General features: G+C 43.0%; 1 protein-coding gene across 1 annotated transcript in view; it reads right to left on the minus strand.

The window, feature by feature from the left end:
• The window catches only part of LOC139422373 (phosphoribosyl pyrophosphate synthase-associated protein 2), a 44485-nt gene extending 29780 nt beyond the window's left edge, over window positions 1-14705 (minus strand). Inside the window, exons 1-3 of the mRNA XM_071173576.1 lie at window positions 14557-14705; window positions 14403-14455; window positions 2225-2291 (exon numbers count right to left, since the gene is read on the minus strand). Of these exons, the coding sequence (XP_071029677.1) occupies window positions 2225-2291; window positions 14403-14455; window positions 14557-14639 (203 nt within the window). The 5' untranslated portion in view covers window positions 14640-14705. The remainder of the gene's footprint in view (window positions 1-2224; window positions 2292-14402; window positions 14456-14556) is intronic.
• Between the last annotated feature and the right edge of the window lie 3368 nt (window positions 14706-18073).

Consider the following 18073-nt stretch of genomic DNA (forward strand, 5'->3'; position numbering starts at 1 on the left):
TCAGTTATAGCCAGTAGTGTGTTTGATAGAGGGGTTTGATAGAGAGGGCTCAGTTATAGCCAGTAGTGTGTTTGATAGAGAGGGCTCAGTTATAGCCAGTAGTGTGTTTGATAGAGAGGTTTGATAGAGAGGGCTCAGTTATAGCCAGTAGTGTGTTTGATAGAGAGGGCTCAGTTATAGCCAGTAGTGTGTTTGATAGAGAGGGCTCAGTTATAGCCAGTAGTGTGTTTGATAGAGAGGGCTCAGTTATAGCCAGTAGTGTGTTTGATAGAGAGGTTTGATAGAGAGGGCTCAGTTATAGCCAGTAGTGTGTTTGATAGAGAGGGCTCAGTTATAGCCAGTAGTGTGTTTGATAGAGAGGTTTGATAGAGAGGGCTCAGTTATAGCCAGTAGTGTGTTTGATAGAGAGGTTTGATAGAGAGGGCTCAGTTATAGCCAGTAGTGTGTTTGATAGAGGGGTTTGATAGAGAGGGCTCAGTTATAGCCAGTAGTGTGTTTGATAGAGAGGTTTGATAGAGAGGGCTCAGTTATAGCCAGTAGTGTGTTTGATAGAGGGGTTTGATAGAGAGGGCTCAGTTATAGCCAGTAGTGTGTTTGATAGAGAGGGCTCAGTTATAGCCAGTAGTGTGTTTGATAGAGAGGGCTCAGTTATAGCCAGTAGTGTGTTTGATAGAGAGGTTTGATAGAGAGGGCTCAGTTATAGCCAGTAGTGTGTTTGATAGAGAGGTTTGATAGAGAGGGCTCAGTTATAGCCAGTAGTGTGTTTGATAGAGGGGTTTGATAGAGAGGGCTCAGTTATAGCCAGTAGTGTGTTTGATAGAGAGGTTTGATAGAGAGGGCTCAGTTATAGCCAGTAGTGTGTTTGATAGAGGGGTTTGATAGAGAGGGCTCAGTTATAGCCAGTAGTGTGTTTGATAGAGAGGGCTCAGTTATAGCCAGTAGTGTGTTTGATAGAGAGGGCTCAGTTATAGCCAGTAGTGTGTTTGATAGAGAGGTTTGATAGAGAGGGCTCAGTTATAGCCAGTAGTGTGTTTGATAGAGAGGGCTCAGTTATAGCCAGTAGTGTGTTTGATAGAGAGGGCTCAGTTATAGCCAGTAGTGTGTTTGATAGAGAGGGCTCAGTTATAGCCAGTAGTGTGTTTGATAGAGAGGGCTCAGTTATAGCCAGTAGTGTGTTTGATAGAGAGGTTTGATAGAGAGGGCTCAGTTATAGCCAGTAGTGTGTTTGATAGAGAGGTTTGATAGAGAGGGCTCAGTTATAGCCAGTAGTGTGTTTGATAGAGGGGTTTGATAGAGAGGGCTCAGTTATAGCCAGTAGTGTGTTTGATAGAGAGGGCTCAGTTATAGCCAGTAGTGTGTTTGATAGAGAGGGCTCAGTTATAGCCAGTAGTGTGTTTGATAGAGAGGTTTGATAGAGAGGGCTCAGTTATAGCCAGTAGTGTGTTTGATAGAGAGGTTTGATAGAGAGGGCTCAGTTATAGCCAGTAGTGTGTTTGATAGAGAGGTTTGATAGAGAGGGCTCAGTTATAGCCAGTAGTGTGTTTGATAGAGAGGTTTGATAGAGAGGGCTCAGTTATAGCCAGTAGTGTGTTTGATAGAGAGGTTTGATAGAGAGGGCTCAGTTATAGCCAGTAGTGTGTTTGATAGAGAGGTTTGATAGAGAGGGCTCAGTTATAGCCAGTAGTGTGTTTGATAGAGAGGTTTGATAGAGAGGGCTCAGTTATAGCCAGTAGTGTGTTTGATAGAGAGGTTTGATAGAGAGGGCTCAGTTATAGCCAGTAGTGTGTTTGATAGAGAGGTTTGATAGAGAGGGCTCAGTTATAGCCAGTAGTGTGTTTGATAGAGAGGTTTGATAGAGAGGGCTCAGTTATAGCCAGTAGTGTGTTTGATAGAGAGGTTTGATAGAGAGGGCTCAGTTATAACCAGTAGTGTGTTTGATAGAGAGGTTTGAGTGCTCTGTTATAGCCAGTAGTGTGGGTGTGTTTTGATAGAGAGGTTTGAGGGCTCTGTTGTATCCAGTAGTCTGGGTCTGTGTGATAGAGTGTTTGGTAGAGACGTTCGATGGCTCTGTTATATCCAGTAGTGTGGGTCTGTGTGATAGAGTGTTTGATAGAGAGGTTTGAGTGCTCTGTTATATCCAGTAGTAAGGGTCTGCGTGATAGAGTGTTTGATAGAGAGGTTCGAGGGCTCTGTTATAGCCAGCAGTGTGGGTCTGTGTTCGTACTTAGACACTGTCTGGATGATGAAGACATCTTTGCCTCGAACAGACTCCTGGATCTGCACACGCGTTTCTACACAAAGAGAGAGATAGACAGAGAGAGAGGGTGAGAGGGGGAGGGGGAGAGAGAGAGAGAGAGAGAGAGAGAGAGAGAGAGAGAGAGAGAGAGAGAGAGAGAGAGAGAGAGAGAGAGAGAGAGAGAGAGAGAGAGAGAGAGAGAGAGAGAGAGAGAGAGAGAGAGAGAGAGAGAGAGAGAGAGAGAGAGAGAGAGAGAGAGAGAGACATACAGACAGACAGACAGACAGACAGACAGACAGACAGACAGAATTAAATTGTTAAATTACGAGCCTAGTTTGGGAAATGAGAGGTGTCAAAGCCCTTGAGCCCAGCAATGGCAGGAGAGTCACACAGCCCCCCCCCACCCAAATGCAGAGGCCTTTGATGCCCCCTCCCTCTGTGCAGAGGTCATTAAAATACCCCTTATGAAATGACAAGGAGAAAGTACAAAAATAAGCTCCTTGTGGACAATCAAGAGACACGTTTTACTGACTGCTCCCGTTGGTAAGCAACTTACTCTTCCACACAGACCCCTGGTACAGTACTATATTAACCAGACCATCCCCTGGTACAGTGCTATATTAACCAGACCATCCCCTGGTACAGTGCTATATTAACCAGACCAACCCCCTGGTACAGTGCTATATTAACCAGACCCCTGGTACAGTGCTATATTAACCAGACCATCCCCTGGCACAGTGCTATATTAACACAAACATCCCCTGGTACAGTGTTATATTAACCAGACCCCTGGTACAGTGCTATATTAACCAGACCATCCCCTGGCACAGTGCTATATTAACCAGACCATCCCCTGGCACAGTGCTATATTAACCAGACCATCCCCTGGTACAGTGCTATATTAACCAGACCATCCCCTGGCACAGTGCTATATTAACCAGACCATCCCCTGGCATGGTGCTATATTAACCAGACCATCCCCTGGTACAGTGCTATATTAACCAGACCATCCCCTGGCACAGTGCTATATTAACCAGACCATCCCCTGGCACAGTGCTATATTAACCAGACCATCCCCTGGTACAGTGCTATATTAACCAGATCATCCCCTGGCACAGTGCTATATTAACCAGACCATCCCCTGGCACAGTGCTATATTAACCAGACCATCCCCTGGCATGGTGCTATATTAACCAGACCATCCCCTGGCATGGTGCTATATTAACCAGACCATCCCCTGGCACAGTGCTATATTAACCAGACCATCCCCTGGTACAGTACTATATTAACCAGACCATCCCCTGGTACAGTGCTATATTAACCAGACCATCCCCTGGTACAGTGCTATATTAACCAGACCATCCCATGGTATGACACAGTGCTATATTAACCAGACCATCCCCTGGCACAGTGCTATATTAACCAGACCATCCCCTGGCATGGCACAGTGCTATATTAACCAGACCTTCCCCTGGTACAGTGCTATATTAACCAGACCATCCCCTGGCACAGTGCTATATTAACCAGACCATCCCCTGGTACAGTGCTATATTAACCAGACCATCCCCTGGTACAGTGCTATATTAACCAGACCATCCCCTGGTACAGTGCTATATTAACCAGACCATCCCCTGGTACAGTGCTATATTAACCAGACCATCCCTTGGCAGGACACAGTGCTATATTAACCAGACCATCCCCTGGTACAGTGCTATATTAACCAGACCATCCCCTGGCACAGTGCTATATTAACCAGACCATCCCCTGGCACAGTGCTATATTAACCAGACCATCCCCTGGTACAGTGCTATATTAACCAGACCATCCCCTGGCACAGTGCTATATTAACCAGACCATCCCCTGGCACAGTGATATATTAACCAGACCATCCCCTGGCACAGTGATATATTAACCAGACCATCCCCTGGTACAGTGCTATATTAACCAGACCATCCCCTGGCACAGTGCTATATTAACCAGACCATCCCCTGGCATGGCACAGTGTTATATTAACCAGACCATCCCCTGGTACAGTGCTATATTAACCAGACCATCCCCTGGTACAGTACTATATTAACCAGACCATCCCCTGGCACAGTGCTATATTAACCAGACCATCCCCTGGTACAGTGCTATATTAACCAGACCATCCCCTGGCATGGCACAGTGCTATATTAACCAGACCATCCCCTGGTACAGTGCTATATTAACCAGACCATCCCCTGGCACAGTGCTATATTAACCAGACCATCCCCTGGTACAGTGCTATATTAACCAGACCATCCCCTGGTACAGTGCTATATTAACCAGACCATCCCCTGGTACAGTGCTATATTAACCAGACCATCCCCTGGCACAGTGCTATATTAACACAGACCACCCCCTGGTACAGTGCTATATTAACCAGACCATCCCCTGGTACAGTGCTATATTAACACAGACCACCCCCTGGTACAGTGCTATATTAACACAGACCATCCCCTGGCACAGTGCTATATTAACCAGACCATCCCCTGGCACAGTGCTATATTAACCAGACCATCCCCTGGTACAGTGCTATATTAACCAGACCATCCCCTGGCACAGTGCTATATTAACCAGACCATCCCCTGGCATGGCACAGTGTTATATTAACCAGACCATCCCCTGGCACAGTGCTATATTAACCAGACCATCCCCTGGTACAGTGCTATATTAACCAGACCATCCCCTGGTACAGTGATATATTAACCAGACCATCCCCTGGCACAGTGCTATATTAACCAGACCATCCCCTGGTACAGTGATATATTAACCAGACCATCCCCTGACACAGTGCTATATTAACCAGACCATCCCCTGGCATGGCACAGTGTTATATTAACCAGACCCTCCCCTGGCACAGTGCTATATTAACCAGACCATCCCCTGGTACAGTGCTATATTAACCAGACCATCCCCTGGCACAGTGCTATATTAACCAGACCATCCCCTGGTACAGTGCTATATTAACCAGACCATCCCCTGGTACAGTGATATATTAACCAGACCATCCCCTGGTACAGTGCTATATTAACCAGACCATCCCCTGGTACAGTGCTATATTAACCAGACCATCCCCTGGTACAGTGCTATACTAACCAGACCATCCCCTGGTACAGTGTTATATTAACCAGACCATCCCCTGACACAGTGTTATATTAACCAGACCATCCCCTGGTACAGTGCTATATTAACCAGACCATCCCCTGGTACAGTGCTATATTAACCAGACCATCCCCTGGCACAGTGCTATATTAACCAGACCATCCCCTGGTACAGTGCTATATTAACCAGACCATCCCCTGACACAGTGCTATATTAACCAGACCATCCCCTGGCTCAGTGCTATATTAACTAGACCATCCCCTGGCACAGTGCTATATTAACCAGACCATCCCCTGGCACAGTGCTATATTAACCAGACCATCCCCTGGCACAGTGCTATATTAACCAGACCATCCCCTGGCACAGTGCTATATTAACCAGACCATCCCCTGGTACAGTGCTATATTAACCAGACCATCCCCTGGCACAGTGTTATATTAACCAGACCATCCCCTGGCATGACACAGTGCTATATTAACCAGACCATCCCCTGGTACAGTGCTATATTAACCAGACCATCCCCTGGCACAGTGCTATATTAACCAGACCATCCCCTGGTACAGTGCTATATAACCAGACCATCCCCTGGCATGGTACAGTGCTATATTAACCAGACCATCCCCTGGTACAGTGCTATATTAACCAGACCATCCCCTGGTACAGTGCTATATTAACCAGACCATCCCCTGGTACAGTGCTATATTAACCAGACCATCCCCTGGTACAGTGCTATATTAACCAGACCATCCCCTGGTACAGTACTATTATTAACCAGACCATCCCCTGGTACAGTGCTATATTAACCAGACCATCCCCTGGTACAGTGCTATATTAACCAGACCATCCCCTGGTACAGTGCTATATTAACCAGACCATCCCCTGGCACAGTGCTATATTAACCAGACCATCCCCTGGCATGGCACAGTGCTATATTAACCAGACCATCCCCTGGCACAGTGCTATATTAACCAGACCATCCCCTGGCACAGTGCTATATTAACCAGACTATCCCCTGGCACAGTGCTATATTAACCAGACCATCCCCTGGTACAGTGCTATATTAACCAGACCATCCCCTGGCACAGTGCTATATTAACCAGACCATCCCCTGGCATGACACAGTGCTATATTAACCAGACCATCCCCTGGCACAGTGCTATATTAACCAGACTATCCCCTGGCACAGTGCTATATTAACCAGACCATCCCCTGGTACAGTGCTATATTAACCAGACCATCCCCTGGTACAGTGCTATATTAACCAGACCATCCCCTGACACAGTGCTATATTAACCAGACCATCCCCTGGTACAGTGCTATATTAACCAGACCATCCCCTGGCACAGTGCTATATTAACCAGACCATCCCCTGGTACAGTGCTATATTAACCAGACCATCCCCTGGTACAGTGCTATATTAACCAGACCATCCCCTGGCACAGTGCTATATTAACCAGACCATCCCCTGGTACAGTGCTATATTAACCAGACCATCCCCAGGTACAGTGCTATATTAACCAGACCATCCCCTGGCATGGTGCTATATTAACCAGACCATCCCCTGGCACAGTGTTATATTAACCAGACCATCCCCTGGCACAGTGCTATATTAACCAGACCATCCCATGACACAGTGTTATATTAACCAGACCATCCCCTGGTACAGTGCTATATTAACCAGACCATCCCATGACACAGTGTTATATTAACCAGACCATCCCCTGGTACAGTGCTATATTAACCAGACCATCCCCTGGTACAGTGCTATATTAACCAGACCATCCCCTGGCATGGCACAGTGCTATATTAACCAGACCATCCCCTGGTACAGTGCTATATTAACCAGACCATCCCCTGGCACAGTGCTATATTAACCAGACCATCCCCTGGTACAGTGCTATATTAACCAGACCATCCCCTGGTACAGTGCTATATTAACCAGACCATCCCCTGGTACAGTGATATATTAACCAGACTATCCCCTGGTACAGTGCTATATTAACCAGACCTTCCCCTGGTACAGTGCTATATTAACCAGACCATCCCCTGGCACAGTGCTATATTAACCAGACCATCCCCTGGCACAGTGCTATATTAACCAGACCATCCCCTGGCATGACACAGTGCTATATTAACCAGACCATCCCCTGACATGACACAGTGCTATATTAACCAGACCATCCCCTGGCACAGTGCTATATTAACCAGACCATCCCCTGGCAGGACACAGTGCTATATTAACCAGACCATCCCCTGGCACAGTGCTATATTAACCAGACCATCCCCTGGCATGGTACAGTGCTATATTAACCAGACCATCCCCTGGCTCAGTGCTATATTAACCAGACCATCCCCTGGCACAGTGATATATTAACCAGACCATCCCCTGGCACAGTGCTATATTAACCAGACCATCCCCTGGTACAGTGCTATATTAACCAGACCATCCCCTGGCACAGTGATATATTAACCAGACCATCCCCTGGCACAGTGATATATTAACCAGACCATCCCCTGGTACAGTGCTATATTAACCAGACCATCCCCTGGTACAGTGCTATATTAACCAGACCATCCCCTGGCATGGCACAGTGCTATATTAACCAGACCATCCCCTGGCATGGCACAGTGCTATATTAACCAGACCATCCCCTGACACAGTGCTATATTAACCAGACCATCCCCTGGCACAGTGCTATATTAACCAGACCATCCCCTGGTACAGTGCTATATTAACCAGACCATCCCCTGGCACAGTGCTATATTAACCAGACCATCCCCTGGCACAGTGATATATTAACCAGACCATCCCCTGGCACAGTGATATATTAACCAGACCATCCCCTGGTACAGTGCTATATTAACCAGACCATCCCCTGGTACAGTGCTATATTAACCAGACCATCCCCTGGCACAGTGCTATATTAACCAGACCATCCCCTGGCATGGCACAGTGCTATATTAACCAGACCATCTCCTGGTACAGTGATATATTAACCAGACCATCCCCTGGCACAGTGCTATATTAACCAGACCATCTCCTGACACAGTGCTATATTAACCAGACCATCCCCTGGTACAGTGCTATATTAACCAGACCATCCCCTGGTACAGTACTATATTAAAACACTACCCCTCTGTTCAAATCAAATGTTATTGGTCACATGGTTAGCAGATGTTATTGGTCACATGGTTAGCAGATGTTATTGGTCACATGGTTAGCAGATGTTATTGGTCACATGGTTAGCAGATGTTATTGGTCACATGGTTAGCAGATGTTATTGGTCACATGGTTAGCAGATGTTATTGGTCACATGGTTAGCAGATGTTATTGGTCACAAGGTTAGCAGATGTTATTGGTCACATGGTTAGCAGATGTTATTGGTCACATAGTTAGCAGATGTTATTGGTCACATGGTTAGCAGATGTTATTGGTCACATGGTTAGCAGATGTTATTGGTCACATGGTTAGCAGATGTTATTGGTCACATGGGGGTGTGAGTGTAGTGAAATTCTAGTGAAATTCTTCTGCTTCTAGATCCGACAGTGCAGCAGTATCTAACAGGTAATATCTAAGCTATTCCACAACAAAACCTAATATCTAAGCTATTCCACGTAGTGCTTGTCGTATTCCTGGTTGTATTCCTGGTCGTAGTGCTGGTCATATTCCTGGTCGTAGTGCTGGTCATAGTGATGGTTGTATTCCTGTTCGTAGTGCTGGTCATAGTGATGGTTGTATTCCTGGTCGTATTCCTGGTCGTAGTGCTGGTTGTATTCCTGGTCGTATTCCTGGTCGTATTCCTGTTCGTAGTGATGGTCGTATTCCTGGTCGTAGTGATGGTCGTATTCCTGGTCGTATTCCTGGTCGTAGTGCTGGTTGTATTCCTGGTCGTATTCCTGGTCGTAGTGCTGGTTGTATTCCTGGTCGTATTCCTGGTCGTAGTGCTGGTCGTATTCCTGGTCGTAGTGCTGGTCATATTCCTGGTTGTAGTGCTGGTCATAGTGATGGTTGTATTCCTGGTCATATTCCTGGTCGTATTCCTGCTCGTAGTGCTGGTTGTATTCCTGGTCGTAGTGATGGTCGTATTCCTGGTCGTATTCCTGGTCGTATTCCTGGTCGTAGTGCTGGTCATATTCCTGGTCGTAGTGCTGGTCATAGTGATGGTTGTATTCCTGGTTGTATTCCTGGTCGTAGTGATGGTCGTATTCCTGGTCGTATTCCTGGTCGTAGTGCTGGTCGTAGTGCTGGTCGTATTCCTGGTCGTATTCCTGGTCGTATTCCTGTTCGTAGTGATGGTCGTATTCCTGGTTGTATTCCTGGTCCTAGTGATGGTCGTATTCCTGGTCGTATTCCTGGTTGTATTCCTGGTCGTAGTGATGGTCGTATTCCTGGTCGTATTCCTGGTCGTAGTGCGGGTCGTAGTGCTGGTCGTATTCCTGGTCGTATTCCTGCTCGTAGTGATGGTCGTATTCCTGGTCGTAGTGATGGTCGTATTCCTGGTCGTATTCCTGCTCATAGTGCGGGTCGTAGTGCTGGTCGTATTCCTGGTCGTATTCCTGGTCGTAGTGCTGGTCGTAGTGATGGTCGTATTCCTGGTCGTATTCCTGGTCGTATTCCTGTTCGTAGTGATGGTCGTATTCCTGGTTGTATTCCTGGTCGTAGTGATGGTCGTATTCCTGGTCGTAGTGCTGGTCATATTCCTGGTCGTAGTGCTGGTCATAGTGATGGTTGTATTCCTGGTCGTATTCCTGGTCGTATTCCTGCTCGTATTCCTGCTCGTAGTGCTGGTTGTATTCCTGGTCGTAGTGATGGTCGTATTCCTGGTCGTATTCCTGGTCGTATTCCTGGTCGTAGTGCTGGTCATATTCCTGGTCGTAGTGCTGGTCATAGTGATGGTTGTATTCCTGGTTGTATTCCTGGTCGTAGTGATGGTCGTATTCCTGGTCGTATTCCTGGTCGTAGTGCTGGTCGTAGTGCTGGTCGTAGTGCTGGTCGTATTCCTGGTTGTATTCCTGTTCGTAGTGATGGTCGTATTCCTGGTTGTATTCCTGGTCGTAGTGATGGTCGTATTCCTGGTCGTATTCCTGGTTGTATTCCTGGTCGTAGTGATGGTCGTATTCCTGGTCGTATTCCTGGTCGTAGTGCGGGTCGTAGTGCTGGTCGTATTCCTGGTCGTATTCCTGCTCGTAGTGATGGTCGTATTCCTGGTCGTAGTGATGGTCGTATTCCTGGTCGTATTCCTGCTCGTAGTGCGGGTCGTAGTGTTGGTCGTATTCCTGGTCGTATTCCTGGTCGTAGTGCTGGTCGTAGTGATGGTCGTATTCCTGGTCGTATTCCTGGTCGTATTCCTGTTCGTAGTGATGGTCGTATTCCTGGTTGTATTCCTGGTCGTAGTGATGGTCGTATTCCTGGTCATATTCCTGGTCGTAGTGCTGGTCATAGTGATGGTTGTATTCCTGGTCGTATTCCTGGTCGTATTCCTGCTCGTAGTGCTGGTTGTATTCCTGGTCGTAGTGATGGTCGTATTCCTGGTCGTATTCCTGGTCGTATTCCTGGTCGTATTCCTGGTCGTAGTGCTGGTCATTTTCCTGGTCGTAGTCCTGGTCATAGTGATGGTTGTATTCCTGGTTGTATTCCTGGTCGTAGTGATGGTCGTATTCCTGGTCGTATTCCTGGTCGTAGTGCTGGTCGTAGTGCTGGTCGTATTCCTGGTCGTATTCCTGGTCGTATTCCTGTTCGTAGTGATGGTCGTATTCCTGGTTGTATTCCTGGTCGTAGTGATGGTCGTATTCCTGGTCGTATTCCTGGTCGTATTTCTGGTCGTAGTGCTGGTCGTATTCCTGCTCGTATTCCTGCTCGTAGTGATGGTCGTATTCCTGGTCGTAGTGATGGTCGTATTCCTGGTCGTAGTGATGGTCGTATTCCTGGTCGTAGTGATGGTTGTATTCCTGTTCGTAGTGCTGGTCGTAGTGATGGTCGTATTCCTGGTCGTAGTGCTGGTTGTATTCCTGGTCGTAGTGATGGTCGTATTCCTGGTCGTAGTGATGGTCGTATTCCTGGTCGTAGTGATTGTCGTAGTGCTGGTCGTAGTGATGGTCGTATTCCTGGTCGTAGTGCTGGTCGTATTCCTGGTCGTATTCCTGCTCGTAGTGATGGTCGAATTCCTGGTCGTAGTGATGGTCGTATTCCTGGTTGTAGTGATGGTCTTATTCCTGGTCGTAGTGCTGGTCGTAGTGCTGGTCGTATTCCTGGTCGTATTCCTGCTCGTAGTGATGGTCGTATTCCTGCTCGTAGTGATGGTCGTAGTGTTGGTCGTAGTGATGGTCGTATTCCTGGTCGTAGTGCTGGTTGTATTCCTGGTCGTAGTGATGGTCGTATTCCTGGACGTATTCCTGGTCGTAGTGCTGGTCGTATTCCTGCTCGTAGTGCTGGTTGTATTCCTGATCGTATTCCTGGTCGTATTTCTGGTCGTATTCCTGGTCGTATTCCTGGTCGTATTTCTGGTCGTATTCCTGGTCGTAGTGCGGGTCGTAGTGCTGGTCGTATTCTTGTTTGTAGTGCTGGACTTATTCCTGGTCGTAGTGCTGGTTGTATTCCTGTTTGTAGTGCTGGTCTTATTCCTGGTCGTAGTGCTGGTTGTAGTGCTGGTCTTATTCCTGGTCGTAGTGCTGGTTATGCTGGTAAATTGACGTCTCTCTGATATCCAATAGCTCTTCCCGGTTGTATGTGATAAAACTTCAATAAAACTTTTAAGGACTAGAAGCAAAGCTGCCATCTCTATTGGTGCCATCTCTATTGGTGCCATCTCTATCAGCACCATCTCTATCGGTGCCATCTCTATCAGTACCATCTCTATCAGTACCATCTCTATCAGTACCATCTCTATCAGTACCATCTCTATCAGTACCATCTCTATCGGTACCATCTCTATTGGTGCCATCTCTATCAGTACCATCTCTATCAGTACCATCTCTATTGGTGCCATCTCTATTGGTGCCATCTCTATTGGTGCCATCTCTATCAGCGCCATCTCTATCAGTACCATCTCTATCGGTGCCATCTCTATCGGTGTCATCTCTATCGGTGCCATCTCTATCAGTACCATCTCTATCAGTACCATCTCTATCGGTGCCATCTCTATCAGTACCATCTATATCAGTGCCATCTTTATCGGTGCCATCTCTATCAGTACCATCTCTATCAGTACCATCTCTATCGCCGCCATCTCTATCGGTGCCATCTCTATCAGCGCCATCTCTAGCGATGCCATCTCTATCGGTGCCATCTCTATCTCTGCCATCTCTATCAGTACCATCTCTATCAGTGCCATCTCTATCGGTGCCATCTCTATCGGTGCCATCTCTATCGGTGCCATCTCTATCGGTGCCATCTCTATCGGTACCATCTCTATCAGTGCCATCTCTATCAGTACCATCTCTATCAGTACCATCTCTATTGGTGTCATCTCTATCAGTGCCATCTCTATCAGTACCATCTCTATCGGTGCCATCTCTATCAGTGCCATCTCTATCAGTACCATCTCTATCAGTACCATCTCTATTGGTGTCATCTCTATCAGTGCCATCTCTATCAGTACCATCTCTATCAGTGCCATCTCTATCGGTGCCATCTCTATCAGTACCATCTCTCAGTGCCATCTCTATCGGTGTCATCTCTATCGGTGTCATCTCTATGGGTGTCATCTCTATCGGTGCCATCTCTATCGGTGCCATCTCTATCAGTGCCATCTCTATCAGTGCCATCTCTATCAGTACCATCTCTATCGGTGCCATCTCTATCGGTGTCATCTCTATCAGTACCATCTCTATCAGTATCTCTATCAGTGCCATCTCTATCGATGCCATCTCTATCGATGCCATCTCTATCAGTACCATCTCTATCAGTACCATCTCTATCAGTGCCATCTCTATCAGTACCATCTCTATCAGTACCATCTCTATCAGTGCCATCTCTATCAGTACCATCTCTATCAGTACCATCTCTATCAGTGCCATCTCTATAGGTGCCATCTCTATCGGTGCCATCTCTATCAGTACCATCTCTATCGGTGCCATCTCTATCGCTGCCATCTCTATCAGTACCATCTCTATCGGTGCCATCTCTATCAGTGCCATCTCTATCAGTGATATCTCTATCGATGCCATCTCTATCGATGCCATCTCTATCAGTACCATCTCTATCAGTACCATCTCTATCAGTACCATCTCTATCAGTGCCATCTCTATCGGTGCCATCTCTATCAGTGCCATCTCTATCGATGCCATCACTATCAATGCCATCTCTATCAGTACTATCTCTATCAGTACCATCTCTATCAGTACCATCTCTATCAGTGCCATCTCTATCAGTACCATCTCTATCAGTGCCATCTCTATCGGTGCCATCTCTATCGCTGCCATCTCTATCAGTACCATCTCTATCAGTACCATCTCTATCGGTGCCATCTCTATCAGTGCCATCCTTTCAGTGCCATCTCTATCAGTACCATCTCTATCAGTACCATCTCTATTAGTGCCATCTCTATCGCTGCCATCTCTATCAGTACCATCTCTATTAGTGCCATCTCTATCAGTACCATTTCTATTGTTGCCATCTCTAGGTCAGACCAGACCTCTTCATTATATAACCTCACAGACGAGCAACCCCCAGTGGAAAGTCAACCTCCCAGCACAGAGTACTTCTCCCTCATTGAAATGAAGGATTAATTCACCCAGCTGGAGGTAAGGCAGGTGGAGCTGGAGCAGCAGGTGATTACACTCCAGTCAGCACAGACCCAGACAACAGTCCAGCTCAACAACACCCCCTTAACCAGACCTGGAGAGCTGGAGGTGGAGAGAGACATATCTGCAACTCTGGACTGTGGTGAGACAACTTCAACAGGAGAAAGAGCAGGAGAACAACAGAGCACTAGAGGAGAGGATCAGACTGCTGGGGGAGAGGGTGAGGGGGGATGGGTGAGAGGGTAATGGCGTGTGACAGAGAGGTTTGAAGGTCAGAAGTCAGGGGTCAGAGTCTCACCTCTATTGTCTTCCTGGTACACCTGCACCTTCCCAAGCTCCACCCCCAGACGCCTGCACACGGGAGACATAGCCAATGAAAAGAGAGCACAGGGAGAGCTGACCAATGAAAAGCCAGAGTGTGTGTGTGTGTGTGTGTGTGTGTGTGTACTGACTCTCCTATCCTTTTGCTGATCTCCCTGGAGGAGGGGTGTGAGTTGGCGCTGAAGATGACCAGGCCTCCTTCGGTGTGGTTCATAACCGGGGGGGACCGGCCACTCTGCTCCCCAGCCTCAGACGGCCTATCCCTGGGCACCCACGCTGCACTCAGACCTTCCTACAGCGGAACCAGGGACCCCCAAACACACACACAGTTAATCAATCAATCCACTTGTCTGGAACAGTGTTACTACCAACATAACACATCATAACACATCATAACACATCATAACACATCATAACACATAACACATCATAACACATCATAACACATCATAACACATCATAACACATCATAACACATAACACATCATAACACATCATAACACATCATAACATAACACATCAAAACACATCATAACATAACACATCATAACACATCATAACACATCATAACACAACACATCATAACACAACACATCATAACACAACACATCATAACATAACACATCAAAACACATCATAACATAACACATCATGACATAATACATCATAACACAATACATCATAACATAATACATCATAACACATCATAACACATCATAACATAATACATCATAACATAATACATCATAACATAATACATCATAACATAATACATCATAACACATCATAACACATCATAACATAATACAACATAACATAACACATCATAACATAATACAACATAACACATCATAATACATCATAACATAATACATCATAACATAATACATCATAACATAATACATCATAACATAATACATCATAACATAATACATCATAACATAATACATCATAATACATCATAACATAATACATCATAATACATCATAATACATCATAACATAATACATCATAATACATCATAATACATCATAATACATCATAACATAATACATCATAACATAATACATCATAACACATCATAATACATCATAATACATCATAACATAATACATCATAACACATCATAATACATCATAATACATCATAATACATCATAACATAATACATCATAACATAATACATCATAACACATCATAACACATCATAATACATCATAATACATCATAATACATCATAACACATCATAACACATCATAACACATCATAACATAATACATCATAACATAATACATCATAACATAATACATCATAATACATCATAACATAATACATCATAACACATCATAATACATCATAACACATCATAACATAATACATCATAACACATCATAACACAACACATCATAACATAATACATCATAATACATCATAACATAATACATCATAATACATCATAATACATCATAACATAATACATCATAATACATCATAATACATCATAACATAATACATCATAACATAATACATCATAACACATCATAATACATCATAATACATCATAATACATCATAACATAATACATCATAACACATCATAATACATCATAATACATCATAATACATCATAACATAACACATCATAACATAATACATCATAACACATCATAACACATCATAATACATCATAATACATCATAATACATCATAATACATCATAACACATCATAACATAATACATCATAACATAATACATCATAACACATCATAACATAATACATCATAATACATCATAACACATCATAACACATCATAACACATCATAACACATCATAACACATCATAACATAATACATCATAACATAATACATCATAACACATCATAATACATCATAACATAATACATCATAACATAACACATCATAACACAATACATCATAACATAATACATCATAATACATCATAACATAATACATCATAACATAACACATCATAACACAATACATCATAACATAACACATCATAACACATCATAACATAATACATCATAACATAATACATCATAATACATCATAACATAATACATCATAATACAACACATCATAACATAATACATCATAACATAATACATCATAACACATCATAACATAATACATCATAACACATCATAACACAACACATCATAACATAATACATCATAACACATCATAATACATCATAACACATCATAACACATCATAACACATCATAACATAATACATCATAACATAATACATCATAACACATCATAATACATCATAACATAATACATCATAACATAATACATCATAATACATCATAACATAATACATCATAACATAATACATCATAACATAATACATCATAACACATCATAATACATCATAACATAATACATCATAACACATCATAATACATCATAACATAATACATCATAACATAATACATCATAACACATCATAATACATCATAACATAATACATCATAACATAATACATCATAATACATCATAACATAATACATCATAACATAATACATCATAACATAATACATCATAACACATCATAATACATCATAACATAATACATCATAACACATCATAACATAATACATCATAACACATCATAATACATCATAACACATCATAACACATCATAACACATCATAACACATCATAACATAATACATCATAACATAACACATCATAACATAATACATCATAACACATCATAACACATCATAACACATCATAACATAATACATCATAACATAATACATCATAACATAATACATCATAACACATCATAACATAATACATCATAACACATCATAATACATCATAACACATCATAACATAATACATCATAACACATCATAACACATCATAACATAATACATCATAACACATCATAACATAATACATCATAATACATCATAACACATCATAACATAATACATCATAACACATCATAACACATCATAACACATCATAACATAATACATCATAACATAATACATCATAACATAATAAATCATAACACATCATAACACATCATAATACATCATAACATAATACATCATAACACATCATAATACATCATAACATAATACATCATAACATAATACATCATAACACATCATAATACATCATAACATAACACATCATAACACATCATATCATAATACATCATAACACATCATAACATAATACATCATAACACATCATAACACATCATAACACATCATAACATAATACATCATAACATAATACATCATAACACATCATAACATAATACATCATAACACATCATAACACATCATAACACATCATAACACATCATAACATAATACATCATAACATAATACATCATAACATAATACATCATAACATAATACATCATAACACATCATAACACATCATAACACATCATAATACATCATAACATAATACATCATAACATAATACATCATAACATAATACATCATAACACATCATAACACATCATAACACATCATAACACATCATAACATAATACATCATAACATAATACATCATAACATAATACATCATAACACATCATAATACATCATAACACATCATAACACATCATAACATAATACATCATAACAT

This window comes from Oncorhynchus clarkii, chromosome 12, assembly GCF_045791955.1.
Source record: "Oncorhynchus clarkii lewisi isolate Uvic-CL-2024 chromosome 12, UVic_Ocla_1.0, whole genome shotgun sequence".
Taxonomy (NCBI): Eukaryota; Metazoa; Chordata; class Actinopteri; order Salmoniformes; family Salmonidae; genus Oncorhynchus; species Oncorhynchus clarkii.